At 38.3% G+C, this 24,239-nt stretch overlaps 1 protein-coding gene across 5 annotated transcripts in view; it reads right to left on the bottom strand.

The window, feature by feature from the left end:
* CTNNA1 (catenin alpha 1) overlaps positions 1-24,239 on the bottom strand; it is a 184,651-nt gene that overhangs the window by 28,883 nt on the left and 131,529 nt on the right. For all 5 annotated transcript variants that reach the window (XM_049649300.1, XM_049649301.1, XM_049649302.1 and 2 more), the window contains exons 8-10: positions 17,218-17,298; positions 15,718-15,870; positions 2,297-2,389 (exon numbers count right to left, since the gene is read on the bottom strand). In XM_049649300.1, the coding sequence (XP_049505257.1) occupies positions 2,297-2,389; positions 15,718-15,870; positions 17,218-17,298 (327 nt within the window). The remainder of the gene's footprint in view (positions 1-2,296; positions 2,390-15,717; positions 15,871-17,217; positions 17,299-24,239) is intronic.

Genomic DNA, 24,239 nt, shown 5'->3' with positions numbered 1-24,239 from the left:
GGCTACAGCATATTAAACCCCTTCCTAAACTCCTGGGGAACTAACCAGCCTAGTCTGTTTATCACACAAGCCAGTGTCTGTGGAAGGGAACACCTCTAGTTCAGGGCCCTGGTGGTAGAGGTCACTGCCCACATCAGAATGAAGAGTAAGGAGAGAGAGGGCTCCAGGGAAACCCCTCTTCCTCACAGGGATGGCCACCAGCCAGTTTGAAGAAGAAGCGCTTTGAGAATGCAATGCACGGGCCAGGGTAAGCCAGATGCAGTCTCAGAGGAGTTTGGTTTACCCTCTTCAAAGACTTTCTAAACTTTTGATTAGTTACCTATCGTTTAAAATTGAGACTTGACAGAAAAACCTGAATTGCTGACTTCTCTTTAAAAATAATGAAAGGACCTGGCAATACTGGCCTGGAGTGGAATCGCAGCTTCCTCATGTAGAAACGGCACATACTACTCAAGTTTGTCACTATCATGGCTGCAAATGTCTGCTGTATTTGCCATCACTGAGTCTGCCCAGCCCTGCTTTGAGCAGGGGCAAAAATGAACCTAGGCAAGAGTCTGGAAGACAAGAAGCACACTTGGGAAAACACCTTTTTATCCAGGACACACACCTAATACTAAGGGTGGTCTGGGCACGGTCTAAACCCACTCCTCCTGAAGGTCTGTTCTACTAGAAGAAATCAAATACCCAAGAGAGAAACAATGCTGAGGGCAAACTCAAACCGGCACAACATGGCCCAGCCACACATGATTTGTGCACACCACCATTTCATTAGGATCTACTAGACTCTCCATGTGATTTTTTCTCCTAGGCTTAAGATCATTTATATAAATACTCTTGGTAGGTGTGATCAGCGTATGTTACCATCTGTTTCAGCTGATATGTGAAAGCATTGTGGCTTTTCAAGCATTTCAAAATCAAACGGAGAACCAAAGACATTAAAAACAAAGTGCTGATAGGGTAAAATGATAAACTTGGGGAAAGAATGCCCCATCTTTAGAAATTTACTCTGAATTTACTTCTTACAACTTAGTCATCCATGAACTTTCTACAAGTCATTCAATCCATTGTGCTTATTATCTTTACCTCTACTAATTTCTACTGGATTTCATGACTGTATGAAAGCTGAAAAGATGTTCATCATATAGTGTGGATTCACAATGGCCTATTATAGTAGTGTTTACACAAACCAACTCTCACTGGCAAGCGAGATACACATGAATGACGATTAGAACAAATGCCTTAACTAACCTGTGCACCAGTTAAGATCCCAGATTAATAATCAGGCTTTACTTCTTTTGGTTGCCTATCTTGAGGGTCAGGAATTATTTATATGAAAGGGCCAAAGTATTGGTCTCAATATATTTTAAAGCTGGTTGCACACACAACATAGAAATTTCATTCCTATGACCTCTCTTCTGTTACTCCCGTTCCTCTGCTTTATTTCCCTTTATCTGTGGCCACTGCCATCTGACAGGACATTTAGAGAAAGTAAATGTAAATCCTCAGAGTAGGCCCATGAGCAGTCTCTGCTTGGGAAATCAGAAGGGCAGCCTCTTCCACTGAAAACAGCACTTATACCGCTTAAAAACACCTGTGACTGTCAAGGAGCAGGGGACCCCACAGACAGGGTCAGTTCCCCTCATAGGAGGCAGGCCAACACGTTGGTCATTTAACAAAGCAACTGTTCTTCTTTGTACTTCAGAGTCTTTCGAGAGTCCCAGACTGCCATAATCGCTAGTCTTCCAATATGCCATCATAAATGGAGAAAAGTTCTCAAGCTTTTAATTCAGTAGCTAGCTGGATTACGTTGCTAACATATGTACCAAAATGCTACTTCAGGACATTACAGAGTAATGGTTCTAGCTCTTGGATCTTGTTCCCTCCATCACAAAGATCCAAATCCCAGGCATTAAGGAGCATAGGTGGGTAACTGTTACTCCTTCAGGTTTGTCAGATAACTACCCTAAATCCAGGACTGTCAAATGTTGCAGATGGCCCTCTCTCAAGGAGGTTACAGACTGAGTAATGAGGTCACTACACACCCTCCACTTGCCAGCAATGAAAGACACTATCCATTTTTAATGAAAGGCAAAGGATAGTAATATGTGATGCCCCAAGGAAATGTCACTTGAAGCTGAACATAAATTTCTACAAGCTTTGTGAACTCTGGATCAGTGTTTTGTCCTCAAGACTTCTATGTAAAATTCTAAAAACAAAATTAAAAAAATAAACCTGATCTCCAATGTAACCAAACTCCAATTCAGTGGTACCATAAACATTTTTGGTCATACCTTACCTGAGGACAGAGAGCTTCTAGCTGACTTGCTGACATTCGAACAAGCTTTACACCTTCTTCATTGTTTGAGATGGAACAGGCCAAGTTGGCAACCTAGAAGAAGGAACACCATAAAAAGTTCTTAGAAGATTTTTCTTTTGATCCCTAAGGAAAACAAATGTATACCCACTCCCACCTCTGATCTTTTATAGAACACATGCCAAGAGCACAAATGGTATTTTATTTCTCAAATTAATTACCTACCTAGGAGGACAATTTTTTTTTTTTTTTTTTTTTTTTTTAAATCTCTGTGCTAAGGAGACTATGTCAACTTGTAACACAGGTCACACTGTTGGCAGAATGAGATTCCAGGGCATGTAACTCATAGGCTTTACCATGCTCTCTTACCTGCCTGAACAGTAGAAAGGCAGTTCTCATGGTGTGGACAACAACATGAGAAAAGCTAAGGAATCAAGGGCATTCAGAAAGAAAAGCTGGTATCCTCAATTACAAATATACCATGTAGCTGGTTCTTGAAGAAAAGAAATAGAAATTCTAAGATGCTATTCTCATTTTACAGGTGAATGGCTGCTTACTAAGCCAAGAGGTTTATTTAAACACAAAGATATTTTTCAAATTAAAAAAAAATAGTATTAAGATAACATCAACATATACCCAAGGCCATCTTCATCAGAAATGGAAAAATAAACAGGGATGATGTCCCACAGTTAGAAGAAAACTATCCTTCAACTAGGTTCTCAAAAGCACTGAAAGCTGAACTCCTTTCTGAATGGTACTGCTTTATTTGAACTGAACTCTTGACCTTTCTGTCCAAAGTATCTTAAGGACACTGCTCCAGTAGCCAGAAACAATCTTTCCAAGTTGTGTCAGACTTCCTCAGCTGAAGCCCTGGCCGTGGTGAGAACCTTGCTCTGTAGCAACTGTGAGCACTGTGATCACTTACCCATGTTTCTACATAAACAGGCTTGCCAACCCCAATGGTAATACCAAGGACCAAATGAATACATTGTGCTAAGACACATCTTCCCCCGCCCCCCCCGATTGCAAATTGAGTTATGAATGACAGATGCGTAGGCAGTTTAATATCAAAGGCACTTTCCGGGAATTTAAATGCCAGAGTAAACAAGGGCAATGGTGATAACCTTTGATTTTCACTCCTCCACCCAACTTAAGCACATACAGGCAAAAGAAAAATTACGTACTATTATGGCTGTTGTTTGCAGTATTATGGTTAGGGATTATCAGCTTTCTGGAAGACTGCTAACTATCAGAATCCTGCAATGCCTAATCATAAGGAGAAACAACAGAACTAACATGCAATTTAAATATAAAATGTAAAGAAATAAAAAATTAAGTCAGATCTTTAATGTTTAGGGGTCTTCAAAATCATATACAGAAGTAACATATTTCCCCTAAAGATTACAATTCCACTTTCTAGTATCAACTGGACCTGAGCAAACAGGCACTAGTCTTCATGATAATACAGTTGATTATGCAGATTTTTTTTGTTTAAAAATTACTGCAAAACATAACCAAAACTCTATTTTGTAAAATATAAAATGTTTAAAAAACATTATCCCTCAATGATGCTACAGTGCAGGAGAAAGCTTAACTTAGATATGTTCATGAATCTGCAACTCCCACTGTTTCAATTCCTTAAGAAGGCATTTTGAAAAACAAATATAAAATTTGGGGCTCATCACTACATTAGTAATTTGAGACTAACAAAGATTCCTGGTGAGGTGAGCATACTAATACCCAGCACTCCCGCCCCACTCCCACTATTTGGGAGGCCAGCCAAGTGTAAAATTCAGGAAGGTCTGGCACTCTGTTTCTATCCTTACTCTCTAGTCACTACTAGCATCATTTTATTTCAATTTACACTCACCCAATTTTATGAATCTGTAAGATCCAGAAAAGTAAGAAGCAAAGATTATGTAAACTATTATATATTACAGATCAGATACATGAGAGTGTGGGTGGCTAAGGCTGAAATGGCTGACCTCTGTAAACCATCTTTCCTGTTTCCTGATACAATTCCTAACAAAATAAAGGCTATGCAAGACTTGTTCTTTATTTTAAAACGTTACTTAAATGGTTTCTGATGTATTGCTGAAGCAGTAATGTTCCACAAGAGTACACTGCCTGTTTCAGGAGGCCGCCCTGCCTGGCCTGGGAGGAGGGAGAGAGCGCCTGTCACTGACAGTCTTCTTCAGATGAATGAGCTTCTATTCACCCTCCAGGGACAGGGCTACTCACTTCCAACAATGACAAATGTGCAAATGCAACATCTCAACCGTAGCTCTCTGAGATGCTAACCTCATATACTAGTGCCACGCTTGACAACAGTGAAAGGGGAGGCTGAGAGGAGGGGTTTCCTAAATGTCTCCTTCTGGGGCTCTAGAAATTTGGGAGAGCAGTTCATACTGAGACTGAAGAAGAGACTCAAGTTTAAATTAAAAATACATAGACCAAACTTCCAGAGAACCTGGCAGAACACTGTGCAGTTACCTCTAGATTTTCTCTGGGAATAAATAATTGTATCTCTGCTATCATGGTAACTTGTGTATTAACAGTTTAAATGTCTTTGATTCTTGCTAATTCAAGAGGTGGCCTAAGACTGACACTATGACCTATGAAATCATAAGCTTTGAAATCATTAAGGCCTCTTGCACTATCTATGCCTACACTGTGGAAGTTTGGACCTTAGAGAAGAGCAGAACATTTCAGAAAACCAGCAACTCCCTGATTTAAAAAAAAAAAAAAAAAAAAAAAAAAAAAGCCCTGGATTTTTGCTGGTTTTAGGAGTAGCACAGTAACAATTTATGCTGTGGAGGAAAAAAGAAATGTCACGGCCAGGCTGTGTCATATCAACAAATATGACATCTGCACACTACAAAAAAGACAACTTTTCAGACATTTAGGAAAACTCTACCTTTATACTAGATTTTCTCTTCTTAAATAAAATTTATGAAGTTCCATAGTGGGAAAAAAACCTCATTATAACAATTTCTCCTCTATTATACATGTGTTGATGACTTTTAAATGAAGGTTAAATTTGTGTAAGGTCAGCACAAGTTTCTTCCCACGGCCCTCAGTAACTGCTTCTCCTTCATATTTGGCTGAGGGGCTCCACTGCCCCTTACTCTGGAACCTCTGCAGGAAGTGAGATTTCTTTTTGTTCTTGGTGGTAAATTAATAACCTAACAGCCTATGCCCATTGTGGGGAGTAAAACAAGTGAAAAGAACTTTGGAAAAGGGAGCTCAAGTCCACAACCATAACCATAAAGCTCAAGAGGTTGAAGCTCAAAACCTGCATTACTTGCCATTGTGGCTCTGGGTCATGCTACCACTTAAGTTTTCCTCTTTAAAATGGTTGAGTCTGAGCTCTCAACAAGTCCAAAATTACAGTAACTCAACTTTGTAAACTTGACATGCATCAAGTGAGAAGTCCCAACTACACATCATATAAATTTCACAACCACTCAAGAAACTTCTACCAGTTATTCCCAAATCCACAAGAGAAATGATGATGGAACAGAGGATAAGCCTCCAACTTTCCAATTTGAGGAAAGGGTGTTGGCTACCTTATTAGGAGTAACAAAATATCTTACCAAAAAATGAAATGTGGTAATGGATGCATACTTCTACAAATTTAGTAAAAATCAGAGTTGTATACTTAAAAGGGGTAGATGTGAATTTTATACTCTGCAATTTATACCTTCCAACTCTTTTTTGTTTCTTGATGCAGGGCTAACCAGGTAATTGAGGGAAATTATCAGAGGCTAGACATAAGAAAGCAGAAATTCAAAGAGTTTTATAAAAGAAACCACTGAAAACAGTGCTTGCACAGGGGTGGGAATAGAGAAATGGGTATGTTCCATTCTGTGATTAGAATCTGGGTTTTTAATGGACCAATACACCTTGGCCCTCACAAGGTGAGGTGTCCCTAAGCAACTGGCAGAAGCAAATATAAATGGAAATTTTCTCTGATAGAAGGTCATCCAAACCCAGGCCTCAAAGAATTCTCATATACAAAATTCCAGGAAGGTAAATTTACAATAAAAAATGCAGGAAGTACACAAGGAAATACGCTATCTTGGGCAGGAGTAGGCAAAACAATTGTGTAATCAGATTCATAATGACTACAGATACTCAAATGATCAAAACTAGAGTATTAAAAAATATATTATGTTAACAGAAATGAAAGAAAAGCAAGCATACAAAGTTAAAATACAGTAAAAAATGACTAGCCATATTTAAGAAGGATCAAAGTAGAACTTCCAGAGAAAATCTGTAACTTCTATACCTCCTAGAAATTTAGTATATATCACGTACTGTTAAAAAGAGACATACTAACCTGTAAAATCAAACTTAAGAACTTATTCAGGAAAACTAAGAAATTTTCACAATATGGAGACAATACACAAAATTAAGAGACATGCAATTACACTGAAAGTATCTATTATTCAACCATGAGGGATTCAGAAGCAAAGACAGAGAAAGAGGGAGTGGCAATAGTGAAAGAGAGAATGACTGAAAAATTTTCAGAGTGGATGAAATATAAATTTCATATTTGGGAACACAAAGTCTAAATAGGGGAATAAAAAGAAATCCATAACCAGACATACTGCAGTGAATCTTTACAACAACAAATACTCTAGTTTTAAAACAAGGTCTTAAAAACAGAAAGTAAATACAAATTATCCACAAAGTAAGCTCAGTAAGACTGACTGATGACTTAACAGCAATGACGGATGACAGAGATAGGGAAATAGTATCTTCAAATCACTGGAGTTGGGGACCTGGCAGGGGGATAATCCTAGGACTATATATTCAACAAAACTGTTTCTCTAAGATTTGGGGCACAATAAAGACTAAAAACAACCCAAGATCATTTACTCCAGACAGATCTTCCCTCCCCCTACTAAGTTTGTAACAAAGATGCTTTAGGAAGAAGAGATAATTCCAGACAGAAGGCTTAACAACATGAAAGAAGAAATGAGAAGCAGTGAAAATAATGTATCAAGTACAATTTAAGCAAAGTGGAAAAAATGAATTCAGCAATACCAATAGTACCTAACTCATGGGACTAAAACTTACAAGAACCAAAGTACTGGACAACAGTAACATTTAAGTTGGAGAATGACTGAAGTCAAAGCATTTTAAGATTCTGACATAGTTTCAGAAGGAGGAAAAGATACTGATTAACCCTCAACCACTCAGTTAAACATGCATGCTAAAATATCCAGAACCACTACTAATAAAACAGAGTTTACCACTTCCAAACAAGGGGGGTGGAGGGAGAGGTGGGGGGGAGTGGGGGGTGGAGAAGAGGAGGCGAGAGGACTCAATCCCATGCAAAGGAGTCAAGACAGTTAAAAACAGAGGAGGGATGGAAGCAGAGGGTTAAGGAGAAAGAGAACAAAATGCAGCAGTTAAAATGAATCCACATGTCACAACCATAATGAATGTATATGAACAAAATTCTCTAACAGGAAAAAAAACTTTACTAAAGTGAGTAAAAATAAGTAAACATTACTCTTTATAAAATACATTTAAAACATAAACAAAAGTTGTACACTGTCTTTAAAAAGAAAGGATAAAGCTATACTGGATGATCGGAAGGAAGCACTTGACTCACAGCCCTCTGTCCTCCCCAATTATGTCACTGGGAGGCTGAAGGCCACATGCCAGGTAGGCTCCTCACCAGATCACAGCTGTTCGCACCTGAAGAATGATATGACCTTGTCTTTTAAGAGACAAACCACAAAAATTAAAAACAAATTTTTTAAAAGGAAAATAATGTGGTATCTGTCAGTATACTGTATTAAAATGTTGAGCAACCCTATATATTTAATCATTCACTGACCCTTAAGTATAAATACATAAAAACCCCACGTAAGGATTCTTTTCACATCTTTAGCATAGGCTTATTTCCCATGAAAGAAAAGGGGGGGGGCATTCTCCCTCCATTCTAAGGACAAGAACTACACAACTGTGTTTCATCCTTTCCTTCTTGCTACCAGGAGGTTCAGTGCCAAATCCAAACTCAGGCATGGCAATTATAGTTCAAGATTGTCTATTATTCTTTTCCTAGTTCCTGATTTTCTACATCTACCTTATGTTATCATGTCTCTCTTTATTTGAAATAAACTATATCAAATCTAATTTTAGGAAGAGGCGGGATACAAATATAAGCATCTCTAGTAACAGATTTGGAAACTGTGACTTTATTAAAACATCATAAATTATTTTAAATGGCTTTGATATTTGGTATTTTTTAAAGGCTTTTTAAAAGGCTTTCATTGTAAATCATCACCCAAGGAATCATTTCTATTTACTTGGTATCGCATAGACCATTTCAAAAGTTCTCTATTTCTATCTAACTGCCTGAATAATGTCAGTACACCTAGAAAGTGTGCCTATCTAAACATCAGTTCATCAGCTCTACTGATGAGGTAACAGGAGGGCTCTTCTGGAGCAGGGTAAAGACTGGGCAGGGTTTCTCTGATTACTCTTACCAATGCTCCAAGAGAAAAGAATCTTGATGTTCCCTGAGAACAAGGTTCATCTACTGCCTTCACTAGACCATCCCAAAATCTGAGTAGGTAGTTAAGTTCGACCAAAAACACTTGTTTGGGTATGAGATGTTAAAATAGTACACACAAGACACTTTTGTTTGGCGGAGACTCAAGCATGTGAACTTACAGACCTTTAAAAATGTGGAAAGACCAAGCTCAATAGGTTTAATAAATTCTTTTGGAATCCAAGGTCAGCATCCCCCCCAATGATACTGACTGCTTTAAACATACTACAGTCATAGAAAATGGAAGGTTCATTTAATTTGCTATTTGCAGGAATTTCAGCCTATAGTATTATACAGAGGCACTGAGAAAAATACTGAAGCTGTCACAGGTGGATCACATAAGGTCAGTGTTCAATTCAAATGCTCCTTACAGAGCCTTCTTCAAGGCCACTTTCCTGTACATTATGGGCAAACCACAGAATATAAGTTATAATGCAGATCGTTCAATTTGCAGTAAAAATACACACTTTAAGCCAATAATGTCATACCGTATGAAGTCCTGGATAATGGGAAATACTTTGGAGTGAGGGGTGGGCATGTGGCAACTCAACAATGATAATCCAACTCCAAAGCATACCAGTTAGGGGTACCTGGGTGGCTCGGGTGTCGAGCATCCAATGTTTGGTTTCCGCTCAGGTCATGATCTCATGGTTTGTGAGTTGGAACCCCACATCAGCTGGGAGCCTGCTCGGGATATTCTCTCTCCCTATCTCTCTGCCCCTACCCCGCTTGCGTTCTCTCTCAAAATAAATAAATAAAAACTTTAAAAAATAAAGGCATACCAGTTACATTTACCTTGATTCTTAATACACAAAGCAATGAATGAGATACTATCTTATTGTAGCAAGTTCATAATGATAAAAGGCCTATTTTAATGCAATGTCTGGGTCTGAGAGGAAAGGAATACTAAATGATATATGTTTTTAGAGGCAAGATTTCATGAATGGCATTTTTCCTATTTCACTCTCAATTCGTGAAAAAGGACTCAGAAGAAAGCAAAATTAAAAGGAAAAACTGACTGCTCTTTAGCTATTAAGCTGCTCACAGCCAAAGGAGGTAGGCTAAGAATGAAGCAATTAAAAAGGACACATGGGTATTGCTTCTTTCTGACAAAATAAATATTTTACCTCAATATGCTTAAAAATGAAGAGCAACATAAAGAAATCATTAACTTGATATGGGAGAAAGAGTCAAGTATAAAAGGTATTACAGTTACCCTGAAGCACAGCCATGATCTTTCATAAAAAGATGAAAGAAAAGCCCTCAGTGCTATACTCCAGAACAAAAGAAAATGGTGAAAAGAAGCGTCATGCCGCTCACCAGTAATGACCCTCAGCTCTTGCTCCCTTACTCACGGGCCTTGGGGACACACAACCTATATGCACCCTTCACACAAGAATACGGGCTTCAGTATGATGTGGGAATGGATTCCACTGACAAATGTGGTATGAGACACGCAGAGGTCCCAGGCAGAACCCAAGAAAATAAAAACAACTTCATGGCAAATACTGTTATTTGCCTTTTCAAATAAAATCACAAAAGTCATTTACTAAGGATTGAATCGGCAGCCAGCCTCACACAGCCTTCCTGACACTAACTGTGCACACAGAGGGACTGGAGGAATTTGCTTCTGTTCTAAAAACTTAAGAGTCAGTATGTGGTTTTTAGTCTTGAAATTCATCTTGTATTTTCATCATGTGATATACAAGGAAGGTACCATAAAAAGTTTCCATTTCTAAGTGGGTGTTATTCCCTAATACCACTCAGAAACTATGAATATATTTGAAGCAACTTTACATGACACCCCAAATTAAAGCATAACCCTTTTATACTATTTTACTTGGTCTGGGAAGAAAGTATTTCTATTAACGCAATAAATAAGACTTCCAAAAACCAAGTTAGCAAGTGCCAACACATCTGCTCCAATTTTATTTTGGTCATGTATTAAAATGCTACTTAAATAACAGTTTTAGCTCTGCTTCCATTTAAAACACTGATAAAACGGTTAACTTTTTTCACATATCATCTCAGCACCATTTATACCACACTGTACAAAATACACATACTGTATAAATGTATTTTAATTGCTTCCCTCTCTCTAGTAGAACATAACCTTCATGGGGGTAGAGATTTTTGTTTCATTCGCTACCATCTCCCTAGTGCCTAGAACAGTGACTGGGACATATCAGGAACACTGTAAATATTTGTTGTGAGACTCCATCATAATTTTTTTTCTCCCACAACTCTAGAAAATCTGCTATTGGTTGTTGAAAGCTTGGTGCTAGCAAATGAAAATACTGCTCAAATCAACGTCACCTAATTTTTAAAAAGTTTCCAAATTTCCCCATTCATCTTCACATCCCAAAAGACTGTACATTTCATTCCCTCATGTACACATGATACAGAATGAGAAGAATATCAAGTTTAATAACAATGGTGTTCAGTCATAACACAGAATTCTGAATTTCTCAAAGTGTGGTTCTGAGACCAGTAAGTGTGAATCCTCAGGGATGGTAGTCCAGGGATCTGAAGGTTGAGCACCTCAGTGACTTAAATGTTTATTACCTGAGAACTAGTACACTCACTCATCTGGTAGTCACTGAGCACATACTTGTTCCAGGCACTGTTCTAGGCCCATGTTCCCAAAGAATTTACATTCTGTTAGAGTATGGGGTGGGAAACAGAAAACATAAGAAAACAAAACAATCCCAGTAATTTTAGATAGTGAAAAATGTTATGGTGGCTATAAAACAGATGACAGGGTTAAAAAAAATGGTGGAAGGTGGAATGGAGGGGATGAGGGATCCAGGAGAGCCTCTCTGCAGGGGTAACATCTAAGCAAAAGCCTGTGGGATGAGGGGTGAGAAGTGGACAGAACATTCCAGGCAGAGGGCCCAAGCAGTGCAGAGGACATAAGGTGGTGACATGTTTGGCTTCACTTCAATGCTAAAGAACACATTTTCTAACACACAATAAATCAGACTACCCAGTTGAGGGATCAGACATGAGAGGAGTGCATCTAACCCCACAGAGCAGCTATCTGATACATGGGACCACTCAAATACTCATGGGAAAACTGGGGCAAAAAAAGAAAAAGAAAAAAAGAAATCTGTGGGAAGGTGAAAGGCAGCTGGAATCCACAAAGAACCTGCTAGAATATAAACTATGCTTCCTACGGTTATCCAGATATTAATAGAGTAATGATGGAAGTTACCAAAAGGGATATTGGAAATAATATAGATATGTTTTACCTAGGTAATTTAGAGTAAGATAAAAATAAAGGGATTCTAAATGGGCTAAACGGCCAACTATATACTAAGAAATGTTCAGTCGAGAATGATTTCTAGTGGCAGGCTGAAAGGTTCTAGGTATTTAAAATTTTTTCAGTAGCCACATTAAAAAGGGTGAAATTAGCAAAAATAATTTGGTGTTTCTAATCCCAAGATATTACATATCAACATGTAATCAATATAAAAAGCTAATGAGTTTTGTACATTCTTTTTTTATCCATACCATATCTTCGAAATCAGGTGTGTATTTACACTTATGGTTCCTCTCAATTCACTGTGTACACCAGTAAAAAGATGGACAGAAGTAGCTGCAGAGAAGGAGAGTGTGGCTCCCTGTTGCTAACAACCAGAGAACCCACCAATGCAATGTGAGGCCTGGGAGTTTCCCCCTACAGAAGCAGTCCAAGAAAAGAGAAGTAACGATTCATGGATGTTACACAGAAGCGGTTTTACGTACCAGAATGAGAATCTATGATTCTATGAGGAAAAAACACTCACTGGGGTGTGAAGAGATGGACCCAATTTCCTGAGAGAGAGCAGAAAACCTAGCTCCCAAGGGGGAGAACCTCCAAGGAAAAGAACAATGGAAGAAGAACCAGGTAAGAGAAATGGTAAGTCACCGGGTAAATGGCCAAACATAAAGCTACAGGAAACAAATACCAGCATGGTCTTACCTCTTCCATGTAGCTTTATGACTGTATAGCAATTGACCTAAAAACCAGGCATTTCACATTCCTTCAAGATGGGGAGGTGTCCTATAATAAAGAATGTCTGGTTTTTGTCCTGGTTTCCTGGGAGGAAACTTCTTCCATATCCATGAGATTTCAATCATGATAGGAGTGTCTCTGTTATTCATCATTGGCCCTGATGGTTTATGTTAATGAAGTAACTCCTGGTGGGCCCCTAGATAAGTAATGCTAAGCATTCTATTGAGTTCTAGGAGTTGTTCTAGCACATTATCACACCTGAAGTGGGCCATGGGAAGCCCCATATTTGTAGCCAGTGGGTCAGAGTATGGGTAGCCTGGGGACCCTCCAAACTTGTGGCCAGCATTTGAAGTGAGGGCAGTCTTGTAGGGGGATCATGGAAACTCCCGAATTTATAGCGTTTTGAGTCATTAGTACAGGAGGCAGCTGACATCTACAGTGAGGGCAATCTTGTTGGGGATCATGCCCTTTTGCTGTGGGGCCTGTGCTAACTGCAGATGGTTAGCACAGAATTTTAAAGCAGTATTTTAGAAAGACAAACATACCTGGCAGAACTCTTAATGGCTGCAGAATCAGAGCCCCCTCCTTTTCTGCTAGTGGCCTAACACCACTAGCTCTACTCAACTTTCCCACAAACTCTTCTCCTAAACCCCAGGAAAAACTATAAATGACCACAAAAATCAACGTCAGCTGACATTTATTCCAATTTAAGAGGGAACAGGAATGAAGAGAAAGGAAGTAACAAAACAATCACAATGAAGCGCCTCACTTTTGTTCAAAAAAAGTCCCTCACTTTTTCAGTGTTCATAGTAATACTTAAATCACAAAAGTCATGTGGGGAAGAGAAGCCGTGTCACTGAAGAATAAAGTTCTGCCATGAGTCAAGTATTGGAGCCTTCTACGACACTTTAAAAACTCATTTCCTTTTCAAGCACATATGCAATTATATATCCTAGTATCTCTATTACCATAAATGTAATTTAACTGTTTGGAGAGTGGTACTACAAAGCCTTTACTTGTGCCTCAAGCAATAAAAAGGCTGTGTCATTTAATACATATATAAGAAGTATGGAGGGTGATGTGGGGGGGAGGGCACAGAGAGGAAAGAGGTGAGAAAGTGGTCAGAACTGAGTCGTGATAGGGAACACCAAACTCTAAACTCTAAGGGGCCCTTGGTTAGAGATGTTTGGAATTAAATAAAAAGTAGAAGCATGGACAAAGCTCCTGAAGCAAGGTCTCCAGGGCCATCAGGTCCACCAAATGCTTCTCAGTGTTCACTAAATCAGCAAGCTCAAAAGGCACAGTCCTCACTGCTGGAGGACCTAAAGCAAGTTACTTAACCTCTCTAAGCCTCAATTTCCTTACCTGAGAAAGGTATTATGGAAAATACATTGTATTTGCATATACCTGGTGCACAGTAGGTGCTCAGCAAGCATCAGTTGTGTTGGATGAGGATGATAATGCAGGCCCAAATAAAGAGTCCTCCAGCTGCAGTACTGACAAAGGCTGCCCTCTGAGGTTCGGGACCACACTGAGCCCTTTCCCATTCCAGTACTGGTACTTGTTACCCCATGCCTTGGGCTGGCAGTGTCCCTGCATTTGCTCTTGAAGGCACATTTTCTAACATGTAGGCTACTTATAGGAGGTTGGCTTCCTAAAGACAATCTTTGTGTATTTGGAGGTACACCCCATGCTATCATGTGACTCTTGTGAAAAAGATAATGCTTAATGGAGACACAAAATGATATTCTTCTGCTCTTAACTCCAAATGAGAGAATCATTAACTTGAATAGAAGACTGACCTATGTGTTCTGTACATAATTAATTCAGGTCAAAATAACATTTAATAGTCAAAGAAAACTAGATGTAAAATTCGTAATGCATTTAATGTTATTACTGATGTTTTCCTTGGAACGTTTTTACGGTATTAACCTGGCCTAATGTCACTATAAATCCAAATGCACAAGAAACACATTTTACATAAAAGGCCCATTTTCTGTTCTTACGTAGTAACCAAATTACCAAATGGTCTACGGAATATCTTTTCCAAATATTAGATATTTTACGTTAAGGTTACAAAGTCAAATAACTTCGGTATGTGTTTACTATATATGTCAATTTTTAAAGATAAAGTAATAATGAATAAGTTGAACAATAATATAATTTCACTTATTAAAAGGCAGGAACAAGTCTAACTTACCTGGAAATTAAATAGCAATTCACCTCTCTTTTTTCTTGTCACCTTACAAAACAAGCACTTATATGAAGATTTTTACTGTTCAACCATATCTAATTAACAGCATGTTTCTTCAATTTTAAAATAAGATGAATGGACTGAGTCCATGTCTCAGGCAAAAAATTAAGCACTTGACATACATCATCTCTATTAGATTTAGACCTCAAAATAATCCCAAGAGAGTTATCAATAGTAACCTCATCTTACAGAAAAGAAATGGGAACTGAAAAAGGTTAGGTAATTTGCCAGGATGCAGCCTAGGATGTAAGCCATGAAATTTCTCCAACTTCTAGACACGACGTCCTTCTTATAGGGTCTTTTGAGTTCAGGTAGGTAATTATCTTTATTTGCATTAACATTAAGTGGAGATGTTAAGTTTCTAGGATAGGGACTATCTATATTTAACAATGTACAGAATTAATGTAAACTGACCAAAATGGTAGTTTGGGATGGATGTTAAGTAGTAATAAAAGACTTTCATTTTATACAGATTGTATATTACATGAGCTTCCTAAAATTTTTAGCTGAGTAAATAATGTGATTAAAAATCACTACACTTCACCAAGTTACACAGTTAATGAAACTGATAATACACTTACCTCAATCAATTTGTTGGCATGTTCACGGAAAACTTGAGCATATTCCTTAACTTCTTTCTCATTTCCATTCTTTGCAGCTTCAATCAATACTAAAAGTGGAACGTTGGTTTCCAGGAATGAATCTGAAACATGGTCCATGACGGCTTTGCGTAGCTAATAATTAAATTGTAAAAATTTGATTTTATTTCTACTAAGAAACTAGACTGCTTTTTTCTCTGGTACTTTTAAATCTTAGTGGAAGCTCATGATAGCCTGGCTGCACTTATATGAGGATCCCTCATGTAAGCCATGAAGTTATATAATATGGGACAGAGGAAACATGATCCTAAAGATAATGCTTATACTATAGTTATAGCATTTTAACAACAAAATCTTAAGTTTCAAGATAATATCCCCCTTTTGGGGAGAATTACAAAACTAAAACTTTTTTCTTAAAGGAATAGTAAAAAGCTGAACAGAAAACAGCTCTGGATTGAATTGATACATATAGCCTTGGAACATATGCAATTATATTCCTAACTAAAAGTGAAAAGAGAGGATTAAGTACTTTCTGGCTTATCTGAACAGGGTTAGCACACTATGAACCTTAAACCTATTAACGGTTTTCTTTATAACCGTTTAAGATATGACTTCACTAGAAGAAAAACAAATAAAGATACATTCCATCTTTGCTTTTTATCAGACATGAACAATAAAATGTCTATTAAGTCTGGAAACTATTATTACTACAAATTTTTTTTCTTTTTTTTTTTTAAAGTAGGCTTCATGCCCAGCGTGGATCCCAATGACGGAGTTGAATTCATGACCCTGAGATCAAGACCTGAGATGAGATCAAGAGTCGAGCACTTAACCGACTAAGCCACCTAGGCACCCCATTGCAACTTCTTTTTAAGTCTTAATACTAATTTGATCACATTAGTAATAAAATTACTAATTTTATCACACTACATTATGCATACAAATAATACATTTATCACATACATAATACATTTGATTTAACAAACGAAGAGATTCTTTCCTCTGTATTTACTAACTTGGAAAATTGAGCAACCCAAACATCTTTATCACCACCTATTTATACTGGAAGCACATCTTCACCAAGGATCTAAGGGAACTTCAAGTGTGTAATCAGAGCGGGGCAAGTCAAATAACAGCAATTTCTGTCTCTCCTGTATGTAATCTAGTACCACAAGATCCTTCAGGGTATTTTCACAGGTCCCCAAGTCGTTTGAAATTCATTTTCTTACCTGTACATCCTTTTCACACTAAAGCTAACTGATTCAGTCCATCCCAGTGGGACTCCATTATTCCAGGTCCCCAAGAGATTTTATTAGCTAGTTAGAACCTTATTAGCTACCAAATAGAGATAGGCAGTTTCCTGTGACAAACCATCCTTTTACCCCAGTAAAATATATGGGCCAAATAACTTCCTAGAATTTTAACCAAAACTACAAAACTGAGAACTTAGGAAAGCAATTGACACATTTTTTCCCAGCTTACCTGTCTACGCAAGTCTCTGGTCTTCTTGGTCATTTTATCTATGGCAGAATTGAGTGCATCACTTCTTTCTTTACGTCCAGCCTGCAAAATGAGAAAATTACAGCTGATAGCTATTCTTGCTCAAATCAACATTTTTTTGTTTAACATTTATTTATTTTTGAGAGACAGAGAGCGCGAGCAGGGGAGGGGCAGAGAGAGAGGGAGACACAGAATCCTAAGCAGGCTCCAGGCTCTGAGCTGTCAGCACAGAGCCCGACGCGGGGCTCAAACCCACAAACCATGAGATCACGACCTGACCCGAAGTCAGACGCTCAACCGACTGAGGCACCCAGGTGCCCCAAACCAACTTTTTTTTTAAAGGCAATTTCTTGGGGCGCCTGGGTGGTTCTTCGGTTGAGCATCTGACTTCGGCTGGGGTCATGATCTCGTGGTCCGTGAGTTCAAGCCCCACGTCGGGCTCTGTGCTGATAGCTCGGAGCCTGGAGCCTGCTTCAGATTCTGTGTCTCCCTCTCTCTCTGCTCCTCTCCCACTCATGCTCTCTCTCTCTCTCTCAAAAATAAACACTAAAAAAATTTTTTTTAGAAATACAATAAAAAGTAAATAAAAAGGCAATTTCTTTTAGCCCAAAGTTGGGAAATAAACGCGGGCAGGGCAGGGGAGAACCATGTGACTTTGTTCATAAAAACCTAACCTTACAATTCTTAGGCTCCACATTATCTGATGGTGAGAATTGATGGAGTTTTAACCAAAATAAAATAATCCAGGAGACATGACTTTCACTTAAATGCTTCTGCTTGAAAAATTAAACTTAATATTTTAATTCAAGGTTCAGCATACATCAATTTCATTAAAGAACCAGCTCTCCTTGAACTGCAAGCAAGAAGAGATTACACCTGATTTTGATGAACTCTGAGATTTGAACAATGTTAAAATGTGAAAAATGGCACCTGGGACCAAAACAATGTGAAACAATGAATTTTAAAGTTAAGATGTACCATGATGGGTCAGAGTAAATAATGTATATTATGTAGCTCGAACAAGAATGCTTTGTAAGATTTCTTCAGCCATGTATTTTTAAGTTCTAGGCTAAGCTTAATCCAATTGTATTGCACAGAAAGAATGTATTAGTCACTCTGAGACAGTTATGTAAATGGGCATTGCTCCAGGGTTCAGGAGGTTGAGATTTGCATCCGGGAACATTTTAAGCAGTACCAAAATAGATAGTAGCTGGAAGAAAAGGAAATAAAGTTAAGTTACCCCAGGGAGGACTAGCCACGTGCTTGGAAATATCTTGGTAAGACATCAGGTGAGTCAGACTATAAAGTATATTAAAAGTTTTTCCTTACTAAATACCCAGCCAACAAATGTGAAATAAAACATGTAGTAATCACAAGATAGATACAAATGGACAAAGGAATCTAACCCAGTGTTCTACTTTTGGGTGTCCTCAAGGCATTCTGGTATAGATATGCCATCAGTACACAAGCCAGCACAGCAGGTGAATAGTTGGGATGGAGAGATGTGGTTTCATATTTTCTCAGTGCCTTTTATGTACATTTCTAACTCATTTTCTCTCTTATCCCACATCTATTAAATGGGGACAATGACACTTGTCCCTCTGCCCCTATCTCCATTGGTTGTAAGAAGAGAAAACAGAAGAAATGTTAAGAAATATAGGCTATTTAGCAGAGGACAAAAAGATGACAAGACGGGATTTTAGGAATACAGAGAGTTGAAATACAAGTGCTAAATTAGTACGTTCACTACCAAATCTGGTTAGGGTCATATCCATTATCTTTTCCCCCAATAGTTCTGTATTGCCAATAAAGTTAAGTAGTTCAGTAATATTAATAAGTAAAAAAAAGGGGGGGGGGAATCTCAACAAAACTGATTGAAGTATGAGAATTTCTACCTGCAGGAATAAACTGTGATTTACTCACAGCCTTCAGTCAGAAAATAACTTGACAAATATAGTTAGTTACAATCTCAAAGATCAAAAGAGCAGGATCTAAGGCAAAGGTGACTAAAACTGAATTTTTTAAAAATCAAATTGACCTCGTAACTAATGCCTTAATGAGGAAAGTCTCAGTACATTCCTTAGACACACAAGTGCACACTTCAAGAAAACTTCTCCCAGTCATGTTTGTCGTTTTTCCTAGCCACATTTTAGGATGTTTCTAGTAGATCATTTATTCCAGAAAACATTGGCTATCTAAAACCCAAAGGATGGGCTAAATGACCTCATGAAAACTCCAACCCCTTGTAACCTCGAATCCCCAGAAATTTCCTCAATTTGTGCAGAAGGATTTACTCTGCAAGTTACATAAAGCAAATCCTCAAACTTGATTTGAGGGGAATTACAGCCAACAGCAAAATTTACTTTAAGATGCAACCCAGACTATGAATCTGTTAAATCTGTACTTGTCAAACTACCTTAAAAATCAATTTGTCTTTCTTGATACTGTAGGAAATAAAAGTTTATGCCTCATTGATCAGGAAGGGACAGTTCAGAAGCAGTTATTTACTGAAGCTTTTAGCTTATACTAGACAGACCACCTTTTAAATCAAAACCCCTCTAACACACACACTTGCACGCGCGCGCAACTTTAGAATTCCAATCATTTAAAATAGGGGTAAGTACACATGCATCTACACACTTACAACCTTAAAAATGAGCTTGATGAAATTGGAAACGTTGCTTATTTGTAAAACAAGATTTTACTTCTCTTTGAAATTAAAAGTCTTAGGATCTTTTAATTCTAGTTTTAGCTATGTCAAAGTAAAGGTGCTCATTTAACCTTTAAAGTAAATGATTCTCAACTCCTACCTAATTGAGAGACTCTATTCCATCTAAGCAGAGAGGCTACCTAGGTTCATTCATATTTGACATATTTGTCCTGCTAACCAGTGACAAAAGGGCTTTCTGAAAAAAATATTAGGCATATTTGGGGTTTCAACATATAGGTTCTCCTCAGCAAGTTAATAGCAGCTGAAATGAGGAGGGAAACTTCTTAGCTAGATGGCTTCTAGCAACATAGTTCTAGCTGGGACAGCAAAAGGGCTTTCAAAATCCATCTTCAACAGAAGCATAAAGAAGCCACTCCACCTGCCTTTTGCGTGGCCAAATAATAAATTCTATTTATTTAGACACACTTTTTACAGAGCACCTGCTTTGCATCCACTGGAGTAGGCAGGACTAGCCACAATCCTTCTTTCAGAGAGTTTACAATCTGAGCTAAAATAATTCAGAACAACATATAATTCAGCAATACTCTGTATTGTGCTGGGCCTGATAGGACTTCTAAATGAATTAACAGTGGGTCAGAGTAATAAGGGGAAGTTATGCACAAGATTACATTTGAGTCAGGCACTGAATTTTTTTTTTTTTAATTATTAATAACTGAACTTTTCAGGAGGATTTTACCCCATTTTTGGTGGTAACCTGTGAAAAAACAAGCATTTTTTTTCTTCCAAAGACCAGACCCTTGCTTCACAAAGAGTAATCTTTTCTCCTATAACAAATTTACAACTCCCCCCAAACCACTCCTACCTTTGCCAAAGATGACACTGTCGCACTGTTGTGACTGGTGCATATGTCGACAATTATTCACCCATACCCTACAACCTCTCAACTCTAGTTCTAGTTGGGCTCTAGCCCAACTCTTCCCATTCGGGAAGGCATGAAATGTGTCCCTGGCACAGCTGGCGGCATCTCAAGGTACATTTTAATCCCTAGAAATAATGTGACAAATGTTCCCAGGTGAGCCTACAAAAGCCTACTCAACCTAAAAAGTAACAGTACAAAATAAACAGCACTTCCAGGGAAAAACAGAGTGAAAACTTTTACAGTGCTTCCAGTGAATGAATCTATGGCACCATTCCACCAAATCCTGGGAGATCAGAACCAAATGTGAACTATTCCTTTATCTTTCTGGAGAAAAATATGACAAAATCCAGGATGGGGAAAAGTTAGAGAGCCAATACGAAAACAGTCCCGGCACAAACTGACGCATGTAGCTGAGATATTCTAATCTTTTTCTTAAAACAGATGCTAATACTTACACATTAAATAGCTGCTGTAAGTTAGAAAGTTAACAGAAGTACAAACAAGTATTTAAACAGATACAAAAAGTAAGTATATGAAAGTCGTAAAATAAGGCCTTAATTTTGAAACTATTAATAACCCAGAAAAAAGAATAAGATGACCCAACTGTGTGGATATTTCAGAAGGATTTTAAAATGCTCATTATCTGGGAATAGCCTGTTGATAAATCATGGAACTCTTCTGATTTCTATGTTGATTAACAACAATTAAAAAACTTTCTAAACGGCTCTGATCTTCTTTGCTCTACTTAATTAAGATAATGTGTTGGGGCGCCTGGGTGGCGCAGTCGGTTAAGCGTCCGACTTCAGCCAGGTCACGATCTCGCGGTCCGTGAGTTCGAGCCCCGCGTCAGGCTCTGGGCTGATGGCTCGGAGCCTGGAGCCTGTTTCCGATTCTGTGTCTCCCTCTCTCTCTGCCCCTCCCCCGTTCATGCTCTGTCTCTCTCTGTCCCAAAAAAAAAAAAAAAAAAAAAAAAAAACGTTGAAAAAAAAAAAGATAATGTGTTAATAGGGAATCTTTGTTTACTGAAAATTTTACAACATCTCATGCTCATCCAACAGGTACTGGATCTTGAACATAATATGTCAAGGGTATGTTTGCTTTATTTAATATAAGGAAGATTCTCATCAGTTTTGCCATTCATTAAAATTACCTATAGGGGCGCCTGGGTGGATCAGTCGGTTAAGCGTCCGACTTGGGCTCAGGTCATGATCTCACAGTCCGTGAGTTCGATCCCCGCATCGGGCTCTGTGCTGACAGCTCAGAGCTTGGAGCCTGCTTCAGATTCTGTGTCTCCCTCTCTCTCTGATCCTCCCCCGTTCACGCTCTGTCTCTCTCTGTCTCAAAAATAAATAAAACATACATACATACATACATAAAAATAAAATTACCTATATAAAGCAAAGACCTTTAAAAGGCAATAAGTGGAAGAAATACTTATAAAATATCTGGGAAAAAAATAATTTCTTTAATAAAAGAACAGTTTACAAATCTTTAAGAAAATGACCAATTTCAAGTGGGAATGAGCAAATGAAATACACAGTCCACGTGAAGGAACAAAATGACAATACACCTATATACAACATGGCACTCAATGTTACTCATAAGAGAAACAAAGAAAAGAAAGCTTTTTTTACCTATTAGATTCACAGGTATTTTACAATATGTTGTGGGGGTGGGGAAGGAGTTAGTGGGGTGGTTACTGAACACTTACAGACTTCTGGGGGAAGTATGAAATGGTTTAAAACTTTTCGGAAGGCAATGTGGTAATGTCTATCAAATTTAAAACAATGTTTTTAATGTTTATTTATTTAAAAAAATTTTTTTTAATGTTTATTTATTTTTGACAGAGAGAGAGACTGAGCATGAGCAGGGACGGGCACAGAGAGAGGGAGACACAGAATCTGAAGCAGGCTCCAGGCTCTGAGCTGTCAGCACAGAGCCTGATGCGGGGCACGAACCCACTAACTGTGAGATCATGACCTGAGCCGAAGTCAGACGCTCAACCAACTGAGCCACCCAGGCACTACTATCAATTTTAAATAGACACACTCTATAACCTAGTGATTTTTTGGTTCAGAATTTATATAAAATCTTGCCTAAGGATGCAAAGATATTAAAAGGGGTTAAAAGATATTAAAAGGGGATGCAAAGATATTAAAAGACATTTTACACTGTCTGCAAAAGCCAAAAGGCTCAAAACAAACTACATGTCCATATATTATAGAAGAGCCATACAAGGGGAAACTATGAAGCCATTAGACACCCCATATCTCACACTCTCCCTCTCTGTCTCTCTGTCTCTCTCTCTCTCACACACACATACAAAGAAGCAGCAGTAGAGAATCAACTCCCACAGGATGTCAACCCTTAGCAGAACCATTTCAGTAATATGGGTTAATCTCAACCGCAGCTATAATGTTGCCATACTGTAAGACTTTCAGAATAAGAAATGATCTTGTTCTCTCTGGACCAAATTTTTGTTACTGATTTTCTTTGCACTGATGACATCATATGTTCAATTTTTTATTTTTTTTATTTTTATTTTTTGCTGGTCTCAGCACATGTCGCTGTCCTTCTACTCCAGACTTCTAAAGGGAATGATATTTCCCAGGTTCAGCAATGAAGACTGCCAACATCTAGTCAATATACATGCAAATTCACCCTTTTAAATTTACCCAATGGGGTCAAAAAGCCTCTAAAATTGGAAGGGATTCTTCAAGAAAATATGAATGGATATCTTAACTCTTAATTCTACTCTATGCAAATGGCTTTTTGTATACCTGTGGGCCACCTATGTGGGTAGGATGAGAAACATATCTAAACAGAAAACTACTTGTAAATGCAGAGGGAGAAGCAGGAAGAACAAATCCAAACTTAGCCATATTTCAGAATTTAAAAATGAAGCCTGCCACGTACAGAGGGAGGGGGAAACATGAACACGAGGTAGCCACTGGCAGAACAAGAATAAGAAAAGGGTTTGGCAATACAAATTTCAATCAGTCTGTGCATTAACCAAGACTTTAAGGGGCACGTGGGTGGCTCAGTTGGTTAAGCATCCAACTCTTGATTTTGGCTCCGGTCACGATCTCATGGTTTTGTGAGTTCTAGGCCCGCATGGACTCTGTGCAAACAGCACAGAGCCTGACTAAGATTCTCCCTCTTTTTCTGCCCCTTCCTCCCTCTCCCCCCACCCTCTCTCTCTCTCTCTCACACACACACACACACACACACACACACACACACAAAATGAATAAGTAAACTTTAGAAAAAAAGATTTTAAGATCAGCTCTATTTGGTCTGAGGTCTATGGTAGAGAAAATAAAAGATCTTTATGGCTGAAATGTACCTGTGCCCAAACTTCTACGGAAGATTTTCCCTCACCTAACGTCCAACATAGGTGTATCACCCAAAGAT

Source organism: Panthera uncia (assembly GCF_023721935.1).
Source record: "Panthera uncia isolate 11264 chromosome A1 unlocalized genomic scaffold, Puncia_PCG_1.0 HiC_scaffold_17, whole genome shotgun sequence".
Lineage (NCBI taxonomy): Eukaryota > Metazoa > Chordata > Mammalia > Carnivora > Felidae > Panthera > Panthera uncia.
Note: the sequence above shows the minus strand (reverse complement) of the source record. Positions and strands in the feature narration are given on the sequence as shown.